At 40.6% G+C, this 22,822-nt stretch overlaps 2 protein-coding genes across 2 annotated transcripts in view; both read left to right on the top strand.

The window, feature by feature from the left end:
• eif2ak3 (eukaryotic translation initiation factor 2-alpha kinase 3) overlaps nucleotides 1-3,686 on the top strand; it is a 32,039-nt gene extending 28,353 nt beyond the window's left edge. The window contains exon 18 of the mRNA XM_035674001.1: nucleotides 706-3,686. Within this exon, the coding sequence (XP_035529894.1) occupies nucleotides 706-894 (189 nt within the window). The 3' untranslated portion in view covers nucleotides 895-3,686. The remainder of the gene's footprint in view (nucleotides 1-705) is intronic.
• A 1,616-nt stretch (nucleotides 3,687-5,302) lies between these two features.
• The window catches only part of atrn (attractin), a gene marked incomplete in the record, with an annotated part of 121,514 nt that continues 103,994 nt past the window's right edge, over nucleotides 5,303-22,822 (top strand). The window contains 4 exon segments of the mRNA XM_035674150.1: nucleotides 5,303-5,770; nucleotides 15,753-15,836; nucleotides 19,059-19,172; nucleotides 19,492-19,620. Of these exon segments, the coding sequence (XP_035530043.1) occupies nucleotides 5,532-5,770; nucleotides 15,753-15,836; nucleotides 19,059-19,172; nucleotides 19,492-19,620 (566 nt within the window).

Below are 22,822 nucleotides of genomic sequence, written 5' to 3'. Positions count from 1 at the left end.
CCAGAGCTGTGAGAGTAATTCTGATTAATTTGGTCTGTCAGATTTAAACTGTCCGCACCAGAATTATCCACTTGGTGAGTCAGACCTGAGCTAATCCAATTAAGAGGTGCAGTTGGATTATTTGGCTCCAAAATCAACAGAATATAAAGTTCAATATGCAAATATCATCATTTTACACACTGAAAGGTAAATGTAACATAAAACAACAGCATTGTTATCTCAGATAGTTGTATCAACATTAATGGAAATATAATTTATATCCATATAATCCCATTAGAATCAAATAATCCATATGTTTAAATAATCAGCAAAATATGTTCTTCAGTAACACACCAGGCACCGGCCTACTGTTTGGTGTTGGGTTGGTTACACTACCTTGTTTACCTGTTTACTAAGTAATGAGATTAACATAATCCCATAGCATAATCTGTGATTCTACAGTCCTGGAAATGCCCTCGCCCTGTTATCCCAGTATCCCACTTTCCTAGTTATGTACTGTTCTATTTTAAGATGTCCTGTGTGTGTGTGTGTATTTCATGAAATAAATTGCATGGGTAACTAAGCGCTTAAATTACAATTGGTACAGGTTCTGCTCTGTTACATGAGTGTTAAGCAAAGCAAATGAGTTGAACTGATGGATGGTAATATTGCCTGACGCTGTTCTGAAAGACCTGACTGTACTGAATGTTTTCTGTCTGTGTTTAGCTGAGTATGGTGCACAGCATGCTGTCGTGGAGCCCCAGCGAGCGTCCTGAGGCGGCCGAGATCATAGGGACTCCCCTCTTCCAGGAGCTGGAGCTGGAGCTGCCCTGCCGATTGGCTGTGAGGCAGCGCTCCCGCACTTACAGCGCCTCGTCCATGGGTCGTCCCTCGCGCCAGACATCAACTACCTGAAAATCCCAACACGCAATATCTAACCCCCCCATCCCGCAATCTCCCACATTTCCCTTTCATCCCCCTACTGGTCTGCCGCCCAAGAGAACAACTTCCCTGCCATCACACACTGCCTCAGACAGGATCACTTTAAGCGCCATATACGACAAACGTGCAGGAATTTATCTCTGCGGCTTTACAGCAGCCAGACAAAGTCCTGCACAGTTACTCTTCTTGGCAAATACACATGATGTTACATATTTGCACACCATTATGCTGCCCACGTACCCAATTTTAATCACACTTACAAGTGAAGGAATATTTTAAAAGCGACAGCCGTTCTGTAATGTTCACGACCAGACTTGGCTCAAGTGGTACTTGCAAATAATTCTTAGTGGTTATTTTAAATGGCTCTGAGTACCAGATGGGCAGTGTTTTACTGCAGCCAGTCAGATTAGTGTAGATTAAGTTGTTATCCACAGAACATCAGAACTAATTGATTGTGAAATGTTTACCTGTGATTGTCAACAGCAGACTCAATCATCTAGTACTCAGACATGACAGATGTGCTAAGAACTATTTTAGATATGATTTGATCGCGGTCTGGTCAGAACACGCTGCTTGCTCCATACATTCAGCCAGTGTTCACTCACCCACGCTACACCTCAGGTATCAAAACCAAGAGGACACTCCAAAGGGGCCTTTGATGCTTGATCATCCTATCTACTAGTGACTAGTACCAATCACTGGTACGAGCGCTAACCGGTGTTCTGACACCCAATATGCCTGATTTGGGAGACCAAAAAACCCCATCCTTTCTTTTTTTTGAGAAAAGGCGACGTGTTGCATAGAGAAGAGTTTATGAATCCAGTTCATGAGATCTGATTTGCCTTTAGAAAGGGGCCTGTGGCCCCCTCTGAATGAATGCTGAGCCTCTGGCTGTTTTTTGCATGTACCTGATAGGCAAATGAAGGGATGAGTGTGAGTTTGTTATCTTAAAGCCAGTACTTGGAAGCAGTTTTTCTGTGTGTAAATTTACACAATGACTCTGAGGTGCTCAATCATTTTCTAACACCTCCTCTTTGCTCTGTGTACATAATTGAAGGGAAAAATCTGTTTTATATCTTTTTCTTTAATTCAGAAAATATGTTTGATCAATCCTGTACATATTGTAAGGCGCCATTGCTTGTAAATGGCTTTTTCATGAGACAACTGTAAGATAGTGTGATATACTGTGGGAGAGGGAACAAAGAGGAGATGATCTCTGCCATTAATGGATAGCTGAATGTTACAGTGTGACCTCCAGAGACAGATGATGGTAGTCGCCTCTTCTAGCTGTTTGAAATTATTCCCAGTGTTTGTTTTCACGTTTGGGCTACCAAGTGGAAGGGGTTTGCCCTGCTTTGAGCACCAAAAGTGAACCCGCAGGACCAGAGTGCCATTTGAAAGTCAGTTAAGTGTACTTTTCTGTAACTGATAACTCACCTCACATTTTTGAAATTGTGCTACTGTGCTCCAACCCCATCCAGCTGGTGTTTCCGATGAAGCAGAACAAACACGAATACTGAGATCTGCAGCTCTCCCATGATGCAGGAAAAATAGCATTTAGTCAAGCAGATGATACTGTTTTACCCCCTCTACACTGTGTACAGGGGACCTGGACCTGATGCTGGTCTTGTGATCCACATAAGCATTGTTTTATGTACATAAGAAGTGCTGGGAGAGTCACATGACCTGTTTGTAAGTACACACACACAAACTGCTAATTGTAATGTGCTTTCAATGATTGTACTTTTCTAAGGATCTTCTCTTTTTGTTTTTTAAATAAGCGCAGTTTTTTGATTATTCTGCAGGGTTTTTTGATTACTGTAAAGTCTTTGACTGTGTCTGATACAGGAATTCAAACTGATGTTCGTTCATCCATCCACTCAACCCACTGAAGATGAGTCATTCTTGTTGTGAAATTATCAATTCTCTCTTCAGAGAGTTTAAAACAGGCCATACTCCCACCATGATAAAGGTGGAAACTGGAGAGTTTAGTCCCATGATGACATATCCTCAAGTTAGGGGGAAAATGTGAAAACTCATGCTGCAAATTCAGATCAAATTTGCTTTGTGAACGACAGTATGTAGGAACAGTTACTTAAGTCCTTTGTTGACAGCGTAACACCTTTTGTAGAATTAATGTTTCAAAGAAAGTCTCTCCCACAAAATTAGATGAAAGGATTTAGGAACCTTTTTCTTCCTCCATTTTATAGAAGTCAGTTCCTGAGTGAATTGTGATATAAAGAATTACTTGTGGACAATAACAACAGATAAGAGGGAAACTTCCACTACTTCAATCACCTACAGTAGTAAATAGCTGTATACCATTAACACTGAAAACAGCATTATTGACAATAGTGTATTATTGGAGGTTCTAGAGATGTTCTTCTTTTCACTCAAACCAAGAAAATGTGATTATACAATAGGTTTTTCATGCTTTGTTGCATTGTGTTCATCCTCCTTTCACTCCCGCCGTCCAGGTATCTTTTCCTGAGGACAATTCCATTGAAAAATCAGACACCCCTCCTCTTCCTCGATCTCTGATGCCTCTGTCTGGAGATGTAGTTGCGTGTTCTTGTGCACAAACCCCATTCTCTGTCCATGTTGTATTGTAAATATGTTTATTTGCTTTATTTATGTTTTGATGAGGTGATCAATCCTTTTTGGGTTGGTGTTATTATGAATGCGCTTCATGCGATGGAGCGCGTTGGAATATGATGACTTCTTACAAGTCTAAATTTAATAAACTGTTCTATACCGTTTGTACAGTTTTGTGTCCTTGGTTCTGATTATTCACTCACATGAACATTATTAGGCAAACGACCACAAAAAACTTTGATTAAAACAGGGATGTTTCTCTCTTTAAACACCAGTCCTATGAATAATTAGCATGGTTGGTTTTTCTACTAAAAATTCTGTATAGGTAATATTTATGTGGACTAACCTTTTATGTAGATGCACAATTATACAGCCCAAGACAATAAAAGAAAACAATAATAATTAGCCTCTTTTGAGGTTTTATTAGTCTCTAATATCACTATTCTGTTGATGAAGTAATACAGATTCACCACATTGAACTTTACTGGAACATTATAGTATTTGTGAAATTAAAAAACTACAGTCATATACATTATGACCTTTAATGCTCAAGGCAGTTCACTCATGTTAAATTTAGTGCAGGAAAGCACACCTGTTATATATATGTTATATATATATATATATACTGTACATGTATGCACACTGACACAGGTGTTCAGTTATTGGTTGATAAGACCAATGCTTAGGTTGAAAGATGCAGAAGTTACTGCTCTGTACACATTGAGTCCTGAGAAGAGCCCTAATTCAGGGAAATAATTTAAATCAGCTGTGTGGGTGTTTATAGGTGTACATGGGCTCTGATATACAGAAAGACCATAACTACATCCAGTTTTCTTATTTGTCAAGAGAGCCAAAGCCTTGCCTCTTATATACACTAGCTTTTATTCTGTTGACAAAACAGTACAGTGATCTTAACACAAGGTCCACTTACTATCTCTAAGTTTTCAAGTGCATCACACAGCCTTCATCAGCCAAAGGAGTTTGCTCAGTAGAAAAGGTCCATAAGAAAAAGGCAGTAAGTGGACCTTGGAGTTATGATTGTGTAGCAGAATGAGTGTTTCTAAGGTCATGGATGAATTTTGTTAGCATTTAACACCTTCAACTGCTCCCATGAGTGTTACGAAAATAGTCAAAGCATCATGGGAGAATGTTGAATGGCTAGTAAAATAATGGTTCCATCATTCTTAATTTCAAAAAAGGTAATTAGATAATAGGTCATTTAGTTTTCTTTTATGAGGACAATTTAAATTAATCTATTTGACTTGATTAATATGATTTTTCCAATGGGTAAATATCACATTCACTGCTGTAAATGGAGAAATAGCAAACCTTCCTTTGCATGTTTTTTACATTTAATAATCCTTCTATATTATTAATTTATAATATTTATTCCAGTAAAATAACACAGAAGATTAGTGGGCATATTTCACGCTTTTTGTTTATTTTTATATTGCCTCTTATTTATGCCTGAAGATGAATTTACTGTCTATTTCTTTATATTTACATATATTTCTTATTCCTGTATGTTTGTTACTGTGTGTTTAATAAAAAAAAAATAAAAAAAATATTAAGCTTAAAATATGGGCACAACATTCAAGTATGATATTTAATCTTTACAGAATAACCAATAAAAGAAACCATTTATGATCAGGTATTTAGATAAAAAGAGGCTAACTTAGCTCTTAAAAGGGGGCGGGATTTCTGCTCTGTGTTTTCAAAATAAAAGTTTAAAGCCCTGCGCGCTTCGCCTCCCCGTGGTTGCGCATTTCCGTTGCCATAACGTCACTTCTGGATGTCAATATGCGGCTTGGTGCGGCGCTGGGTAACGGGACCACTGGAAAGATGTAAACCAAGTCACCAGCAAAGACCAGCCTAAACGATAACACTAAAACGTTACCTCCGGAGAAACCTCACCTCGGGTCCGATAAACGGAGCCACGCCAGCGGGCAGCTCGTTGAGTCGCTATCCCCGAAGCAGCGGAGCGCCTGCCTCAAGCAGCCATCTTTTGTGAGAGAATGTACGGGGCGACACGGCGGGCCTGCTCGGGCTCCGACCGGGGCCGGAGCCTCCTGATGCCGACAACCGCGCTCCTGCTCTCGGTTATCGGGCTGCTCTCCGGGCTGCCGGGGGTCACCGAGGCGAAGGAATGCGACAAACCTTGCATGAACGGCCAGTGCAACACCGCCACTGGCAACTGTGTGTGCTTCCCCGGCTGGGTTGGGGACCAATGCCAGCACTGCGGTGGGAGATTCAGGTACAGTGAGCACACACAGGGGCAGAATAAAGCTGCTTTTTGTAAATATATATATGTATATCACTGGTAGAGGTTGTGTGTGTGTGTGTGTGTGTGTGTGTGTGTGCCAAATGTTTACCTAGAGCCCGGGTACTGCTAGTGAAGAGATGCCGAGCTGTGCACACCTGAGGCATTTAAACACAGGTCTACTACTATTACTACTACTGGTAATGCTGCTATCAGGGCACACTTCTACTGGTTCAAATGCAATACATGTTTTTAAAGGTTTGAGTTAATATGCTAAGGTGTATGTGGCTTACAGTTGACCAATATTGAGCATCAGTGCCCTTTTTTAATCTGCATTAATGTCACTATCTTAGTTATCTAGTGCCCCAGATCTGTTTTATTATGACCAAAAGCAAGTGATATCTCGCCATTTGTATAACACAGCACTCAACCTGAATGTGCACTGTGTGGTCACCTGTGCACTGTGTGGTCACCTGTCCACAAGCTTTGCATGAGGAGCTGTTTGAACCATAGCAGGGCAGCCATGAGGGATTGATTTCTGTATAGTTAAATGTTTTGGTGATATAATGTCAAAGAATTCCCATTTGCAATACCCCAGAAGCCGAGAATATGTTGTGTTTAAGTGCTTGTTTTGTCTGTCCAACGGCCTTGAACCCAAAGCAGTTTTTTTTTTTTTAAAGAACAAATGCAGCAAATCCCCACTTTTGAAAAGCTGTAACCAGAGATTTTCTTCCTGCTTTTTTTACGCCAAAAATGTTTCACTTTTGGCTTTGATCCACATTCATGCTCTCAAACGTTTTTATTTAACTCTCAGTGCTTTCATACAACCTGAGCCAGGTATTCATTTCCAGTTGGGTTATGCCAGGACACATGGCGATCCCTGTGGTTGTATCTGTGAGGACGATGAGTTGGCAGTGTCCTCTGTGTCGAACAGGAACAGAGGTGGTAGCTGCTGGAGATCTCAGCGGGGAGCACAGATGAAGTCTGAACAGGCTTTTTTTTTTTGTTGTTATTGTGGTTGTTTTGTTTGCAAGACTGCTACGAGTCTGTGGTTCAGCTTTGCAGGACTCTGTGGTGCAGAGCTTCCCCTGACAGCTGCTGTATTTCAAAGAACTGGATGGCGTTTGACCCAGTGAAGTGTTCAGATATCTGTTATTCACTAACAACAGAGACAGCAGCAGCTCAGGGTCAAAGTATGGGGAATTCCTCTGCGCACACACTGAAAGCACCCTGTTTTTTTTTTTACAGCTGAGCTATTTAGGTTAGCGCTGTTGGTCAAACCCGTGGAAACATCTGAGAGGTGGGAGGAAGCTGACCACACTCGCCCCCATTCTGAGCACATCTATGTTGGCTTCCTGTGTAGGCGCTCACCCTGATTTAAACAAAGGAGAGTGACTGCACTGCTCTGTAATGGCTGTGCAATCCACATAGTGTCAAATGTCAATTAATAGGAATATTCAGACAATCAGGACTGCACATCTCATTCTCTGTGCCCATTAAAGTGTCACTTCACATTACTGAAGTTCGTATCCGCGATGTTCTTGGGAGGAAAACTGTCCTGCAGCACTTGGTGACAGCTTCATTTAGGCAAAATCAATGATGGTTCCACTATTGCCCAGTTTATATAGGATTGTGCCCTTCTGCACATCCTGCCAAGAAAACACAAACGAGCGTTTAATTAGAAAAACAACTATTTCCTAAATTAATTTCCCTTGATTGAGTCACATTTGAGCTCAAATAGTATTATACTTCCGCTTTCCTTTGTTTTTTTTGTTTTTTTAGCAAGCAGATCTTGTTCCAACATTGTGATGAGCTAGCATGTCTGTGCAGCTAAAATGTGTCAATCAGGTGCTGTATGATTGTTGTTTAGGAGATTTCTTTTTTCTTTTATTTTATATTCTCTGTCATGCTGCCTCAGCTTAGTGCCCGCCTGCCAGGTCATAAAGCAGAGCTGCTTGGAAGCCTGCAGTGTCATGCATCCTCTGAAATTGGCTGTGGTCAAGGAAAGGGAAAGTGGAAGTATGTGCACATTAGCACAGCTGAGAGCGTATCTGAACAGGTAAAATGGGGGCTGAATGGCTGCTGAGCTTCTAATGTTTCAGAAGAGCAGGGTTGAGTGCTCTCTGGATGGAATTGCTCGTCTTGGTTGTGGTTAAAAACTGAGAGCCCGTTGCACTCCAGCTTTAATTGGAACGGTCTATCACAGTGGGAAATCCTCGCTGGCCACCAGCTGCATCCTGGGTAACAGTTGTTAGCTTGAAAGACCTGGGTTCAAGTGGAGCTTAAGGACAGCTACCAATGATTATTTTCGCCACGGATTAATTTATCACTTATTTCCTCTGATTAGTTATTGAGTAATTTTGCCCATCACAGTTTCCTTTTGTCTTCCAGCGGCTCATTTCTTTGAAACATTTGTAAAACCTGAACAGGTTTGGTTTATAAAGGTTTAAAATCTGTAAATCTTCATGGTTGTTATAATTGTTGCTCAAGTTGAGCTGGGTGGAGAGTGGTTTGGGCATTCATTATAGGGTTGGTGGTTTGACTCTGGCTTCTGCTTTCTACATGTCCTTGTGGACGTGTCCTTGAGCAAGAAGCCGAACCCCTAAATCCTCTCAGTGTGTGTAGAGAAAAACACAAGTTAGTTTGTACTAAAGTCTGCCTAATGAATGCAGTGTAAAGATGGACAGATTTTTGGACAGAAAAAACTACTGGATTAGTTGATTCATTCTTTAGTTGATTGACAATTTGAAAGCAATTGTGGCGATGGATTAATATATTATAAATATTTTTTGGTTCCAGCCCCTCAAATGTGGGAATTTGTTGCTTTTCTCTGGTTATACGTCTGTAATTTGAATGTTTTGGTCAAACAAGCTGGAACATTACGTTTGGCTCTGAAAAATTAGAATGGGCATTTGTCATTATTTTGATGACATTTTGTAAACTTAACAATCATTCATTGTAAAAACCAACTAATTAATAATACATTGATTAGTTAGTTGCAGCCGTGTTTGCATCCTCCAGCTGTTGCACTTGACCAAGTTACTGGCCCTTAAAGCTTCGAGTTCTGGGCACTGCTTTAGCACTGACCACAGGGCCAAACGCAGAGGATGAAAGTCCCTTGGGGGATTATTAGAGTAAGAACTCAGGTTTTGTCAGTGGCTGCTAAGTTCGCCTTCTCTTCCAGCTACTTTTAAAAGTAGCTGACCGGGATTTAATTGTCTGTTTCTATTCTAAAACTATTGTGTGGAAAAATTGAGCCCGGTCTTCGTCAGTGCTGTCAGAGAGGTTGTAGTTGTCTGCTGGAGGAGTGATGGTGACCCTGAACTTCTACTTATAACACAGCAGGGCACTGACTTACAGTGCAGCGTTTATGGGCTCCCGCACCACCGTGTACAGCATGATCAGCGATGCTGTAGCTGCCTCACCCCGGCAGGCTAATTATCATTAAGTGGAATGGCAAACTTTCGGCTCTGTGATCCCACATTCAGATATCAAGGCTGTGTTGTTTTGTTAAGGCGGTCAAAGGGCCGATAGTTTTTCGGGGAGAGCCTGTGGTCTGAGGCCGTGTTTAGCATACAGACAATGCTACCATACAAGGCCGGCTGAATGCTGGTAAAAGCAGCTTTCTGTGGCAGGGTCGTGCCAAGATGGAGTCCCGGCTAGCCATAAGGGCCAAAATCAACATGAAGGAAGGGGGGGAGACAAAAACAGACAAGTGTGTTTTGTTGTTGTTTCATGGCATGAAAATTAGGTTTCTTTTCATCTGAGGATATTTTGAGCTTGTGGTTCTTTCCCCATGGGATTCAGGGAGTAAATCTTACTGGGGCTGGTCAAACTGGTTGAAATTGATATCACAATATTCAAATGTCTTCTCACCAAAATTCTGCCCACCAAACAAAGGAAAACCATCATATTTTATTCCTCGATTCTTGTGATTTCCGGCCATGCAGATTGCTTTGGGTTTATTTATCCAGGTTTGAGATACTGTATATTCATCTCTGAGATTTCTGCCTCCATCCCAGTGGAGCTGAGTGGTGGAATGTGTTTGCAGCGCTCAGAGCAACATCTCTTTCCAGAGACAGTGTGTCCGTTACTGATGACAATCCATAGTCCTCGTTCTGAACTGGGACTATTTCTTTGGTAGAAAGTAGTTCCGGGGGGACACTGTTGCTGGAAAGAGATATTGCAGTTGAATTCTTTAAATGCAATTTTTCTTTAGTTATCCGTAGTATTTATGGGGCTTTTCATACCTTTTTATCAGAGGTTTGACGGTAGACAGATGACAGGAGATGTGGGAAAAGAGAAGGAAAGGTCTCTGTTGGGATTTGAACATGGCACATTGCAGTTTGTGGCTGGTGCCTTAAACCCACAGGCTAGGGATCCCCCCCTAATTTTTCAATGCTTTGAATGCCACAGACATTTTGCATTCACCCCGATTGAACTGGAATGGAGGCAGAAATGTCAGAGATGGATTTCGTGAAACCTATTTAACAAAACTATCTGTATCCGATATCACCAGCGGTACATGAGGAAATGTTTCCGTTTTATTTGGGTCACCCGACCATTTATTGACATTTTGGAAAGTCCAGCCTCTGGATCAGTCTAATACCTGCTTGTTTAAGGTAGATGCGATGTGAGGGAAATCATCCGTGTTGCCGTTGAATCGGAGGTGTTGAACTGCTGTCTGCTGGTTTATGGTATGTTGATCCTCAAAAAGCCAAAACAGTAAAATGCCAGTTATGAAAAGTCTATATTTATGTGAAAAGCTTCTTTTGTCTAGTTTACTATAGCCATAACTGTTGCTCGTAATGCTGATGAGTGTTGCCATAAGGCTCAACTGTATCTGATATTCATGCTGATCAGATTATGGCTACAAAAGCCAGCTTTATGCTTCTTGGCACAAAGAGTCCCAAAGACACGCGACTGTACTTTCTTATTAGTATGAGATGGAGCTTTTGCTGTGATAAATTTGTTTTTTAGTAGGATCAGTTATGCTATGAGTTATGAGCCAGTTTTTCTTTTGCATTGGGACGGGGTGCTGAATAAATGCCTTGTCCATGTCCTTGCATCAACTCTGACTCTCCCAAGTTCTAATGCAATTGATGTGTAACTCTGTTCAAACTCATGACCTGAGTGAATTTCCTGCTCATCGTCCAGCAAACAGCCATGTCCACATTTGCTAGCTAGCCGTGTTCTTCTTGCCTGCCTTTTCCTATTGCATTGACATTTCTCATGCATTACCATCACCCACACCCACAAAGGGCGGCAGGAATGTGCATCATGGACCACAAACTTGTGCATGAGCTTTTATGCTTTTGTCGGCGTGGTGTACCTGTTTACTTTTCTGTCAGAAGACTAATAAATAATCTAATCTAATCTAAACTAATCTAATCTGATTGTTTCAGCACTAGTGTGAATCATTATCTTGAATCCTTTTAATTTGGTAGAAATGACAAAATAAAACAAACAACATCTCATCCAATGATGCAGTGTTGATAAATTCGTCCTGACCTGAGAGGAACTTTTTTGGTTTTGGTATTTCCAGTTTCACAGCTCGCTGCTTTGTGCCTTTTGTTGTTGTCTCTTGTGGAGTCTGCATGTTAGTCCACATTCATCCTCAGGCGAACCTGTTTGAAGGCTGACCTCACTTTACTAAAGGCCCCGCTGTGCGACCAGTCTGCCTGCCCTCTGCAGAGACTAATGGTCCCCGCTGCTGTACTACTGATTTATTCTTTTTTCAGCTTACTGATGCAGAGGCACATAAATTTGTCCCACCCACTACCAAGAGTCATGGTTGGATTTAGGAAGTTTTACTGTCAGAAAGGCCATGGTGGCTGAATGTAAGTTAACTCTTTCAAAAATCAGTGTCAATGCAGAAATGAGGTGGCATCAGTAAACGCAGTGCATTCAGCATGTCTGTGGTGCTGAATATTAAGGGGCAGAATTTAGTTTATGCAGATGAGGTGAATCTACAGTGTCTTGGTGGAGATGGGATGCATTTTAAGGCTGATGAAAAGGTAAATTTGTTCATTAAAAAAAGCTCTTATCGAAGTGCAACCGTAACTCCAGTAAAACACCAAAGTGCAAAAGCCACAGTCCCTTGGAAAACGGATGAAATATTTATTACACAATATAACTGACTTATAGCTTCATGAGCATGTTTTGGGCACACAGCCTTTGTAGATTTGTTGCCAGGTTCACAGCTCTCCTCCTCCGTGGCTGCTGCTGAGCAACTTCATAATATCTTATGTCATGTTATGTATCTGTTGATTAATAAGGGGGGAAAGCATGTTTATTGTTGATTACAGCATCTTGTGACAAGCAACTTGACAAGTTTTTTTTTTTTTCTGCTAACGTGCAATATTATCCAAATGATGTCACCACTCTGAATGTATTGGCGTATAAAATAAAAATAGAAGTGTAATTTTCCCCTCAAATATTCCCTAATTGATTTAAAAGCTCATATCCGCTGCTTTTGTATGTCTGCTCAGACAGTCTGAGGGGAAAACCCTTTAGCCTCTGTAGCATTTACTGTCTGAGCATGCTCTTTTCCCCTCCAGCCTGTGCCACTGAACAGGGCTGTTGTCGCCTTTTGAATGAGAAATCGTGTTTGCTCTGCTCTCATGTTGCACCACTTTGCCATTTGCAGACCACTTGGCTCTGCTGCAGGGTTACTGTTTGCAGGAGATGGAGCCGTTGTTGAACATTACTGTGAATGCAAAGTGCTGTATCTGTATGTGTGCGTCTAATAACAGGAAGTACAGGCACCTGCTGGCTTATTCATTATCTCGGGACATGTTTGATGTCTTCTGTTTAGGTATAGTTCACAGTTTTGCATTAAGTACAAATGGGCGCTTCCAAGCTACTCCTTATGTTTTCACATCGACCTAGCGCCAGGAAAACTTTGGTTTTAGTAAATTTACTATGGTATGATATCTCTCAAATCTTGGTTGATCTTTGAACAAGATACTTTTTAAACAGCCCTTGCTTACAAGTTGCCACACAGTGATAACATTGTCTTTGATATAAAAATAAAGGCAGCTCAGGGTCAGGCTAGGCTCGATCAGAAGGAGTTCGTATGACGTGTTGTACAACCACATCGGAAGTCAAAAGCGTTTATAGTTAGAAACTATTCTGCAAATCTGACAGGCGGTTCTGAAGAAGCATGCAGGAAGCTTACATATTCACTGTGATGATTAAAGTGGAGTGGGAGCTGGAGCAGCAACCATTACATTTTTCATGTGATAATGAAATAAATCGTCAAGACATTTAAGGATTAATAGATTTAATAACTGACATGGTCGATGATCAAGTACATAAATTATTTAAAATTTGCATCAATACAAGAAGAAAGCCAGTGGTAGACATTGGAAATGGTTGGTTTTACCTAATGAGAACTGACGAAAGACAAAGCAAAGGTTTTTGTGTGTTGTGGCTTTTGCAGGTCGTTTAACGCCTCTTGGCCACCGTACAATTGTCTTTCGGGGTACTGATTGCCGTCCTGAAAGTGCCTGCTATCTGCTTCATCATAATAAAAACATGAAGAGTGTAGTTGATGATATTGTTTTACTGCCTCATGGTCGTAAATAACCATAATATATCGGCCAGGGTCTTGATATGACACTATAACAACAGGTGCTGAGATGTCTGCCTTTAAATGTTTGTAAAGCTCAGCAGCAACTTGTCTTTCCAGGAAATATGTCCACACTAGTAATGGTATTTAATAATAGAACAGGTAATAGGTTTTCGGGGGAATGCTTTATTCTTATCCTGAGTAGCAGACATTGTTTCTAGAAAGACATTTTTTAACGCTTTGAGCACCACAAGGGAAATTCCTTTGACCTCCATTGTATTAGGATGACTGCAGAGGTTTCAGAGAGGATCTATGGACTATGTAACTGATCCCTCTAGGCTTCCTTATATGGAATGCATTATTTAGGTGAAGTCACCCATTAATTGTTATTCATCTTGTCGCTAATGATAAAAACATGAATTCTAGGTTCATATATAACTATATTTTGGATCATCTCTCTTGGTGTTTCAAAGGGAATTTGTATCCCAGTAGTAGTGCAGTCTGTTCAGTACTACTAGGAAACAGTTTGGGTTGGGAGTGAAGGTGTGTTGGCTTCAGGGGAGTCTGGAGCCTGTGATCCTCTAAGGGAGCTCTGTTGTTCAGTTAGCAGAGTCCCTGCAGGTCCCTGCTGTATTAGCACTGAGCGATATGTAATTACAGCAGTAGTGTACTCGTTAGCTAACCGCTGAGACCTACTACGTGAAGAGGGCTGGGTGAAACTACTCCCTTAAAACACTTGCAGTACAAACAGTGAGCCAGCCGTATTTTGCAAACCCTCCTGTGTGGTTGTCAATGTTGGAATGAATCATTTATGCAGCACGATCAAAAAAGCTATATATTTGGCTGTTAAAATCTCTAAGCTAAGCGATAGCAGAAGAGCATTGTTGCAATATAAAGTCATATGTTTGGCTTGTAAAGTGGTTAACTTAACAACACCCTCAACCTTGGACTCTAAGCCACCCAGCCCACACAGCTGGGCCCATTGGCCTGCACCTCTGCAGCTATGGTTGCAGGCTAAAGTTTTCAATAACACGAAGTTGCAGCACACTTGTTGCCTGGATGCAGATGAAATCTTTTGTTGTGCAATACACACCAGGGATCTCCCAAGAAGTCCTATGTTATCAATTTCATCTGTTGTGTATTAAATTGTGAAAGAATAGATTCCCGTTTCTGTAGTGAAATGAAGTAAATAGAAACCAACAAACCTAAAAATTAATCCACATTAAATCCAGATTACGAATGTTCTGTCAAAATGTCAAGCACTTTAACTTTTATGGATGTGTGTTTTATAAAGCGTATCGTTTAGGTTGACATTTTCTTTGTGGTGCAGAGATCTTTAGCTGGCTGCTGGGGCTGAATAAGGGAGGAGTGCGTTCTCTGTAGACTTTAGACTGAAATGGTGCTGAGAGGCTGTTTTGGAACAGGACTGTGGCTGGGTTTGTTGGCAGAGTCATAGCACCCTGAGACCTACATCAGTAATGATACAATCTCTGACTGCATCTAAGTGTCCCCTGTGTAATTCAGCTCCTCTCTGCTGCTGTGTCATCAAGCTGGAATTGATCAGGCAATAACGCAGGCAGGGCGCTGTACTGTACTTTTAGAGTGTTTGCGGCTGCCCGTCGTGGTGTCCGCCTTAGATAATAATTTGCTGCGAGGTTTAATCATTCTCAGCCCCTCAGCTGTCCTATTTGCTGCTTGCTCAATCGCCAAGCTGCACCAACTAAAAAGTGAAGTGGCAGAACTTGGTGTTTACCTGCGCTGTCTCTGCTCTGCTGACTGTGTATGTTGTGTGTTATGTGTGTGTGTGTAATCATTTCTTTGCTGTCACTGCAGAACATTCTCAAACATTATGACTTCAGCCTGAAGCTTGTACTCTGTATTTTAAAGCTTCAGATAATGATATGAAACCACTATCTGCTCTATGTTGGTGTACTGAACAGACTTTGACCAATATTCTAGTGCTGGAATTCTTTGACTGATTCTCTGGGCTCGTTATGTTTTTTTTATTTTTATTATCAATTGATTGACTGTTATGTTTTTGAATTAAAGTGCAGTTTATGAAATGTCTTATTGAATTAAATTGAATTTACAATGATACAAAAGCAGCAATCCCCACATTCAAGAAGCTGGGTTTTGCTTTTTTGATCCACTAATAGTTTTACCGCTTGATTGATTTATCAGTTTAATAAATTGATCAGATAACAAGCTTAAGAGTCTACAGCCATGCCAGCTCTGTGACAACAGTGCTCTGAGCTAAATGCTATTTCCAGCATGCTAAATGCTAACATGTTTCAGATGTGCTATCAGTTGTACTTTATTTCACCTCATACCTGCCGCATAAACACATTTTACATCTTCATCTGTAACCTTGATTCTCTTCCCTCTCTTCCTCCTTTCTCTCAGGTTGACGGGGCCCTCTGGTTACCTGACTGACGGTCCAGGAAACTACAAGTACAAGACCAAGTGCACCTGGCTGATCGAGGGACAGTAAGTAGAGTGCAGATCCGACACCAGGGGAGAAATGCAGATCAGGACAGGACTTTGTAACAATTACGCTTAAAGTACTTTCTTAAGAGTTTAAAATCTGTCCGACTGAATTCCATAAAGGGACAGTTCGGGTTTTTCGAAGTGGGGTTGTATGAGGTGATTATCCATAGTCGGTGTATTACTGCAGTATATGGAGGTTAGCGTGCCCCCAGTTTGGAGAAGCAGACATGAGTTTCAACACCGCATAAAATAAAACGCATCAATATCAGTGGAAGTGTACGCTATAACATTTTCACTGCTTTACCTTGCTGCCAGACAGTTCTCTCCTTTGGCGCTACATTGTCTGAACCTATAACTGCTGTATTCCTACGCCCAAGCCCTACTATGTCTTGCACGGTGAATTATGCCACAGAACAGCTGTTTGGACCAGAGTCACAGCGGTTTATAGAAGAGAAAACTAATGGGAGAAAATAAAATAGTAATTATGACAGCAATGACGAATTTATGTTCACTACAGAGGCCACAGGATGCCTTTATTAACCAGAGTATCCAGAAGAAGGACTTTTGCAGATGGATACTAAACGGGCTGAAGAAAAGTAGTGCCAAAAGAAAAGGCTGTGTGACAGCGATGTAAAGTAGTGAAAAAGTTTTTAATATAGCGTACACTGAAACTCATTTTAAGTCTATGCTGTGGTTTTTTTATATGGCTAATAAGTTTTTCTGCTGACCCCGTCCCTGCTGGGACTCCTGTCTGCTACTCCAAACTGAGGGCGTGCTGACCTAAATCTACTCTTAGTAATACACCGACTTTAGATACGCACTTCATACACCCCACTTCAAAATACCTGAACTACCCCTTTAATTGGTTTAGAAAATCTTTGACTGTGTCTTGTCTAGAAATAGTACAAGTAATTCAATATTCTCTAATAAAGTTAGTGTTTGCAGTAGACTGTCTGTAATACCTAATTTTGTCCAGACAGTTTAAATAAGTTGTGTACAAATAGTTGAATTTTTCAAATTATCTTTTGGGGTGGTTTGAGGTAGAGGCATGTTTGCTGCACATATCGTCATGATAAAAAAAAAAAACCCTACACATCTGGTCCCTTAATTGGCCAGACACTAGAGACACACTACATGAAACCAGTACTCCCTTATTGACTTCATCCATTAAATCAGCTTCTGCCATTAAGAGAAAAGGCTAAAACCCTGAGACAGTTGAGAGATGGATTGTGAAAACCGAGGCTGCAACTCAATATTTCAAGTGTGCTCATAATGACGGTTCAATACGCACAGTGTGCACTGCAGTCCTTCACTGGGATCCATCCAGTACAGTATCTAGAAGATGATGGATGAAAATGAATGGCAAACTAAGTGTGAGAAATTCAATACACCTTCTCTGTTGTTTTAGTCAGCATAACCTTGCCACAGAGTATCGATTTAGAGCGATGAATCTTCTTTTTTTTTTTGGGCCATCAGCTCATCCGAACCGTAAACTCTTTGATTACATTTGCATTTTAGGCATTTAGCCAGCACTCTCATTCAGGGGGATTAACCATGGGTGACTTGGTGGGGCCTCAGGAGGTCACACTCATGTTCTCTTCGACTTGATCTGTAGATATTACAGGTTTTGAACTTCTGACCTTGCTGTTCTTGGATGGCTTCTCTAATCACCAGACCACCCTGTCGTCCAACGTTTTCATTACATACTAATGGCACTTTTATATGCTGTCTTCAGACCTCAGCCCGTTCTTAACAGGAGGTTAATTCAGCAGCACGTACACACTATATGCATCAAAATGACGAGAATGACTGTAGAGGGGAGTCATAAGCTTTCGACATACATTCACTCTCAGCTGTCTCTGCAGTTAAGTGTGTTGAATCTGTCTGCAGTGGACTGAAGTGACTTTTCCTACTGAAAGGCAGTGAAATGATAAGTAAAATATGGCTGTGCTCGCTGCGTCCTTTGCTGCATACCTCAGTGGTAGTTGATGATTTAACATAGGACGTTCCTTTGTCCAGTTTCTCCAGTCACTCCTTACTTTTGATTCTTAACTTATCGGTCACAAGCCTTCTTTTCTAATTCAACCTTGGGGCTGCTGCCATTCCTCAGTTTATTTATCTGCGAGGGGAGGGAGGAAGAGCTACTGCTTCACTCTGATAAATAAATAAAATTGTGAAAAGAAAAATGTGACTATTCATAACATTTCCTGTACATCTTGTGCCCTCATTGTAGATACACTAAATGGGCCTTTGTGTCCTTCCCTCCTTTTATTTTGTGAATGATTTCATTTTGCAATGTTAATCAGATTTAGAGCAGAGACAGTTTTAAGAATCTCATGAATGTCTTAAGTCAAAAACGTATTAAACAAGCTTGTTTTTTGCTGCTTGGTTTCTGCTGTCCTTTTACTGTAAAAACGCTCAGCCGTGGACAGTGGCATAAAGTTTACACAGCAGGGTGGGAAATTGCTAGTGAAGTTTTGTTGGGTGGTGAATATTTCTGCCATATCACCTAGTTAATTATTCTCCTTTTATGTTCTTTGAATCCAATTTATTTCACTCCTGAAGTGAAAATGGGTGCAGTCAGCCTCTTCAGCTAGTGAAACAGTAACTTCCAACATCTATGTGCAGCTCTGGTGAGAGTGAACGTGAATTAACAGGGTTTGTAAAGAAAAATTAACACTTCTTACGTAGGAAGTGATTTTTAATTTATTGCAAAGTGATCTTTCAATTGTGAATTCAGGACAGTAAAGTTTGAAAGCTTCACTTTCCAAAATTTCCCAGACATGGTTATCATTATCAGCATTGTGGCTGAACATTCAGTGATCTTCAAGATAGTTTAAAGCTGCCAAATATTCACACAAAATGAGCTGATGCATGGGGGAGCAGCATTTTGAGTTTGTGTATACAGGATTTGTTTCTTTCTGTCTGGTTTCTCAGAGTTGGACCAGTTGGAAGTGTGTTAAAGTACTTCAATGCTTAACCGCAAAAGTTAAATTATAATTTTGGATGGTAGGAGCTGTCAGAGCTACAAAAGTGTGTTTCTTGTACCATCGTGAAAGGTAATCGCCTGTCTCAGGTCCTCTCTGCGTTAAATGTCAATGCATCCAGTGTACTGATATTTGAGCTGATTATGGTGATGTAGTGGTAACACTGGTAGTATATGGCTATTGGAGTGGTTTTGTTAGTATTAAAGTTATGATCACCCCTTTGTGTGTTTTCCAGGCCCAACACCATACTCCGATTACGGTTCAACCACTTTGCCACTGAATGCAGCTGGGACCACCTTTACGTGTACGACGGGGATTCCATTTATGCCCCCCTTCTCGCTGCTTTCAGGTAAGTGGGTTTGAGTACAGCTCACCTATGTTTCCACTGGAAAATCTTCTTTTTAGAAAATCTTTTTTTATTCTTGTCAGAGCAGCAAAGTCTCTGAAACATAATTTCAAACTCACCATTTAGACACAGACTAGTAAAGTTTTATGGTGGCAGAGAAAATCTTGATGAAGAAGACAAATAATTACTAAACTTAATTATTTTTTTTTTTTACATGAACAAGCAAACAAAAGTGTTATGTTAAAATATATGCCAGCTTAAGTAAAATATGTATAAATGGTAATAAAAACATCCTAAATTCAGTTTTGAATTATTATTGCAGTGGTCTGATTGTTCCTGAGCGTTATGGGAATGAGACAGTTCCTGAGGTGGTGTCTCAGTCCGGCTATGCCCTGCTGCACTTCTTCAGTGATGCTGCCTACAACCTGACTGGCTTCAACATTTCCTACAGGTGAGAGAAGGACAAAATTAAAATAGTTTCTTTCACCACTTTACATTTTTATGTTTCTAAAAGATACCCAAAGGACCACAGAGGTAATATTCAGTTGCATATTGGTTCCATTTTGAAAAAAGAAAGCAGTCAGTTTTTGGAATATAATTGAAGCGTCTTTTGAAAAACCTTAAAGTTACCTAAACCTAAAGGTTGTCCTCCAAATCAAATGTAAAAGCTAAATGAAATGTTGTCCTTTGTCTTTAATGACATTCTCAGGCCTTTCCTTGATTTTGGAATCTTAGCTGCTATGGCAGCTTCCACATATCAAATTGCTCATAATCCTCTGCAGCTGAGTGTGTAGCTGCCAGGCCTGGGGGGTTTGCATCTCGCGGGGTCCACACATACATTCATGATAGTGTCAGTCACTGGATAAAAGTATCTGCTAAATGACAAATACTTCAATACTGAGCCCCGAGATGAGAACCTTGGTACAAATCACTTCTGTTTTACTGGCTGTTGAGATTTGTTTAGGTGAAGGGCCCACTTCACACCCTTCCTTGGGACATGATGACGCATTCAAAGCTATCACTTTCTGCATGATTCAGCCTGTGCGCTGGCACGGCGGGTTGACAGCATTTAGTTGATCATGTCAGGCTGCTGCCATCCATTTGCTGCAGTATGTTTTTGTTGCATCATTACACCATCCGCTACCAGTCTGGCACAACGCGGTATGTTGTTGTTTGCATCAACACTGTATAAAGCTGAAGAAAGGCCATAATGATTAGGATATTATTGTGTATTTATTGAATAATCAACTGAACACTTGAGAAATGTAACCACGGCTGAACCCTTGAATTTGTTGTAAAATTTCATATTCAGGTTTGCCAAGTTGGTTTTTGCCTGGACATTGGTGCATAACAATTAACAGAAAAATATAAATAAAATAGTAGAGACAATAAAAAGCGACCATGTATACAAATATAAGAAAAGGAGACAAAATGTTTGTCACAATTTCAGATTGACAGTTAAACGGTTCAAAACCCTCAAATTATAATTTTCACATCTAAAAATGTCAGATCAAGTAAACTGAGGCTGAAGGAGTCGATCAGACATCTGTCCTATCAGGTCACGCTCTGTCAGTCACACAAGCCAACAAATATAGGTAGAAATGAACGAGGAGAAACCCTGGATCAGGGATCTGCATTTGTGAATTTGTGTTTTTGAAATTGGAAATTTCAATGAGTGGAAATCAACCACATATGCCTAGACAGATAGTTTTCAAAATATATAAATATTTCACTTCTATAAATGTAATGGTATTTATATTTTGATACTAAGTAGTTGGGAGTGGTTAAATTTCACCATTAGATATTAAATGGATTATAAAATTTGAATTATTTCGGCATTTCTTTGCTTCCATACACTTTCATTACTTAAGCTTTTAACAAGCAATGCGCTCCTCTACTGCAGTTTTCATGTATCATGCATTTAGTTGGCCCATTTTGGTTACAGCCCAGTAATGACACTGCACTGTATGGCTACAGTCTGGCACTTACACTCTATCCTACCATTTGTGGGTACAGTGTGGATCTACTGTATTTTAGCACTGATGCTACACTGCACAAGAGATGGATTTTTATAAACACATGAAATTAAAATCAGTTGGAACAAGCCGCTGGGCTGAATCATAACAGCGATGTTGCTATCACAAACTGTAAAGCAGTGAAGAAGTCAGAGCTGTACTGTGGCACAGTTTATACTAGGAAAATGCAAAGTGTCACCTATGACAGAATAAGATAATTATGGACTTTCATGGCTAATCTTAGTCTATGTGTTGACTCCTTTTTCTACATGAGCCATTACACACATACAGTACATGTTTATAAAGTCCATTTGAGGCCAGGATTGAACCTCTGTCTCCTATCTCCTCACCCTTTCCCTCTTGTCTAACTTCTTGTTGTTTGAATCCAGGGTTAATGAGCCGTCAGTCCCTGCCAGTCTGTAGCTGACATCAGCTTTTCAGAAACCAGTTGGGTCTTCTTTGTAGTAAAAAAAACACAACTGATCTTATTATATTATGCTTGCTCACAGATCTACGGATACAGAACACATGTTAATTTCTATGTTTACACGGCAAACATCTATCCACACTAATACAAAAATGTAATCTCATTCCTTTACTATGCAAAACTGACTTGCTTTGACTGGCATAAGAAGTTAAAAGTATTCTGCAAACCAAAGTGGAGTCTGTCCCTTACAAACATCTGCAAAGGACACAATGGACCCCTGCATTTTCCCCTTGCTCATTGGCACTGTCGCCATAGCGATGGGCTTGAAGTTGGGCTCAGACACACAGAGTTGGATGAAAGCTAAGTGCCCCCGGGCCCCCCGACCTTTGGTGTCTGGGAGAGGTGGCGGAGCTGAAACATCAAACCATCAGGCTGCCGAAGGAACATGAAAGAATGACGAGGACCCTTCGTTTCGTCTCACGCTCCCAAACATAATTGTCTTCAGGAGGGGAAAAAAGTAACATCTTACTTCAGTCTCTGGCTTTGATGGATGATAATAATGTTTCAAAACAAAGCAAAACTTTTGACATTGACTTGTTTACTCTTGTTATGAAAAACTTTGGGACATCTTTCAGTCTTTTACACAGTTGGCAGTGTTCCATATTAACGAATCGGTCTGGCAGTATGTACTAACAAGTAGTGTCTATGCATCTTATTCCCCTGTGTCATAAATCTCAGCTGCTGTCCAAAAAGTCACATCAGTGAGTCACACTGTTGCACTGGGAGACATGTTCCTTCATTACCATGAACACAGAGGTTACGTTGAGTCAGTCCTACGTACAATGTGCGGCTCCTTTAAATGCTCACTCCAAATGTCCAAATATGTATTCATTTGAGATGTGTTGATGTGTGTGTGCTTAAAACTAGACAGCAATTTTAGGAAGTGAGAGTTATTTTTAAAAATAAGACTGCAGTGTGTTTGTGATCCAATTCTAAAGATTCATGGCTTCAGTACAAACCAGTGAGCTTGGGATTGACAGCCACTGGTGAACAGGGAAGTCAATGTTCAGTATACTGACATATGAAGGACAGACTAACACGTTGGTTTTGGTCTTTTTATCAGATTTGTTGACAAAAAGGAAAATACAGGTGTGCCCGGTTAGCTCAGTCGGTAGAGCTGGCGACCTATATATGGAGTTGCTGCAGCGGCC

Source organism: Morone saxatilis, unplaced genomic scaffold (genome assembly GCF_004916995.1).
Source record: "Morone saxatilis isolate NCDOM2014 unplaced genomic scaffold, NCSU_SB_2.0 Contig3, whole genome shotgun sequence".
Lineage (NCBI taxonomy): Eukaryota > Metazoa > Chordata > Actinopteri > Moronidae > Morone > Morone saxatilis.
The sequence above is the reverse complement of the archived record's forward strand: the minus strand, read 5'-3'. Positions and strand labels throughout refer to the sequence as shown.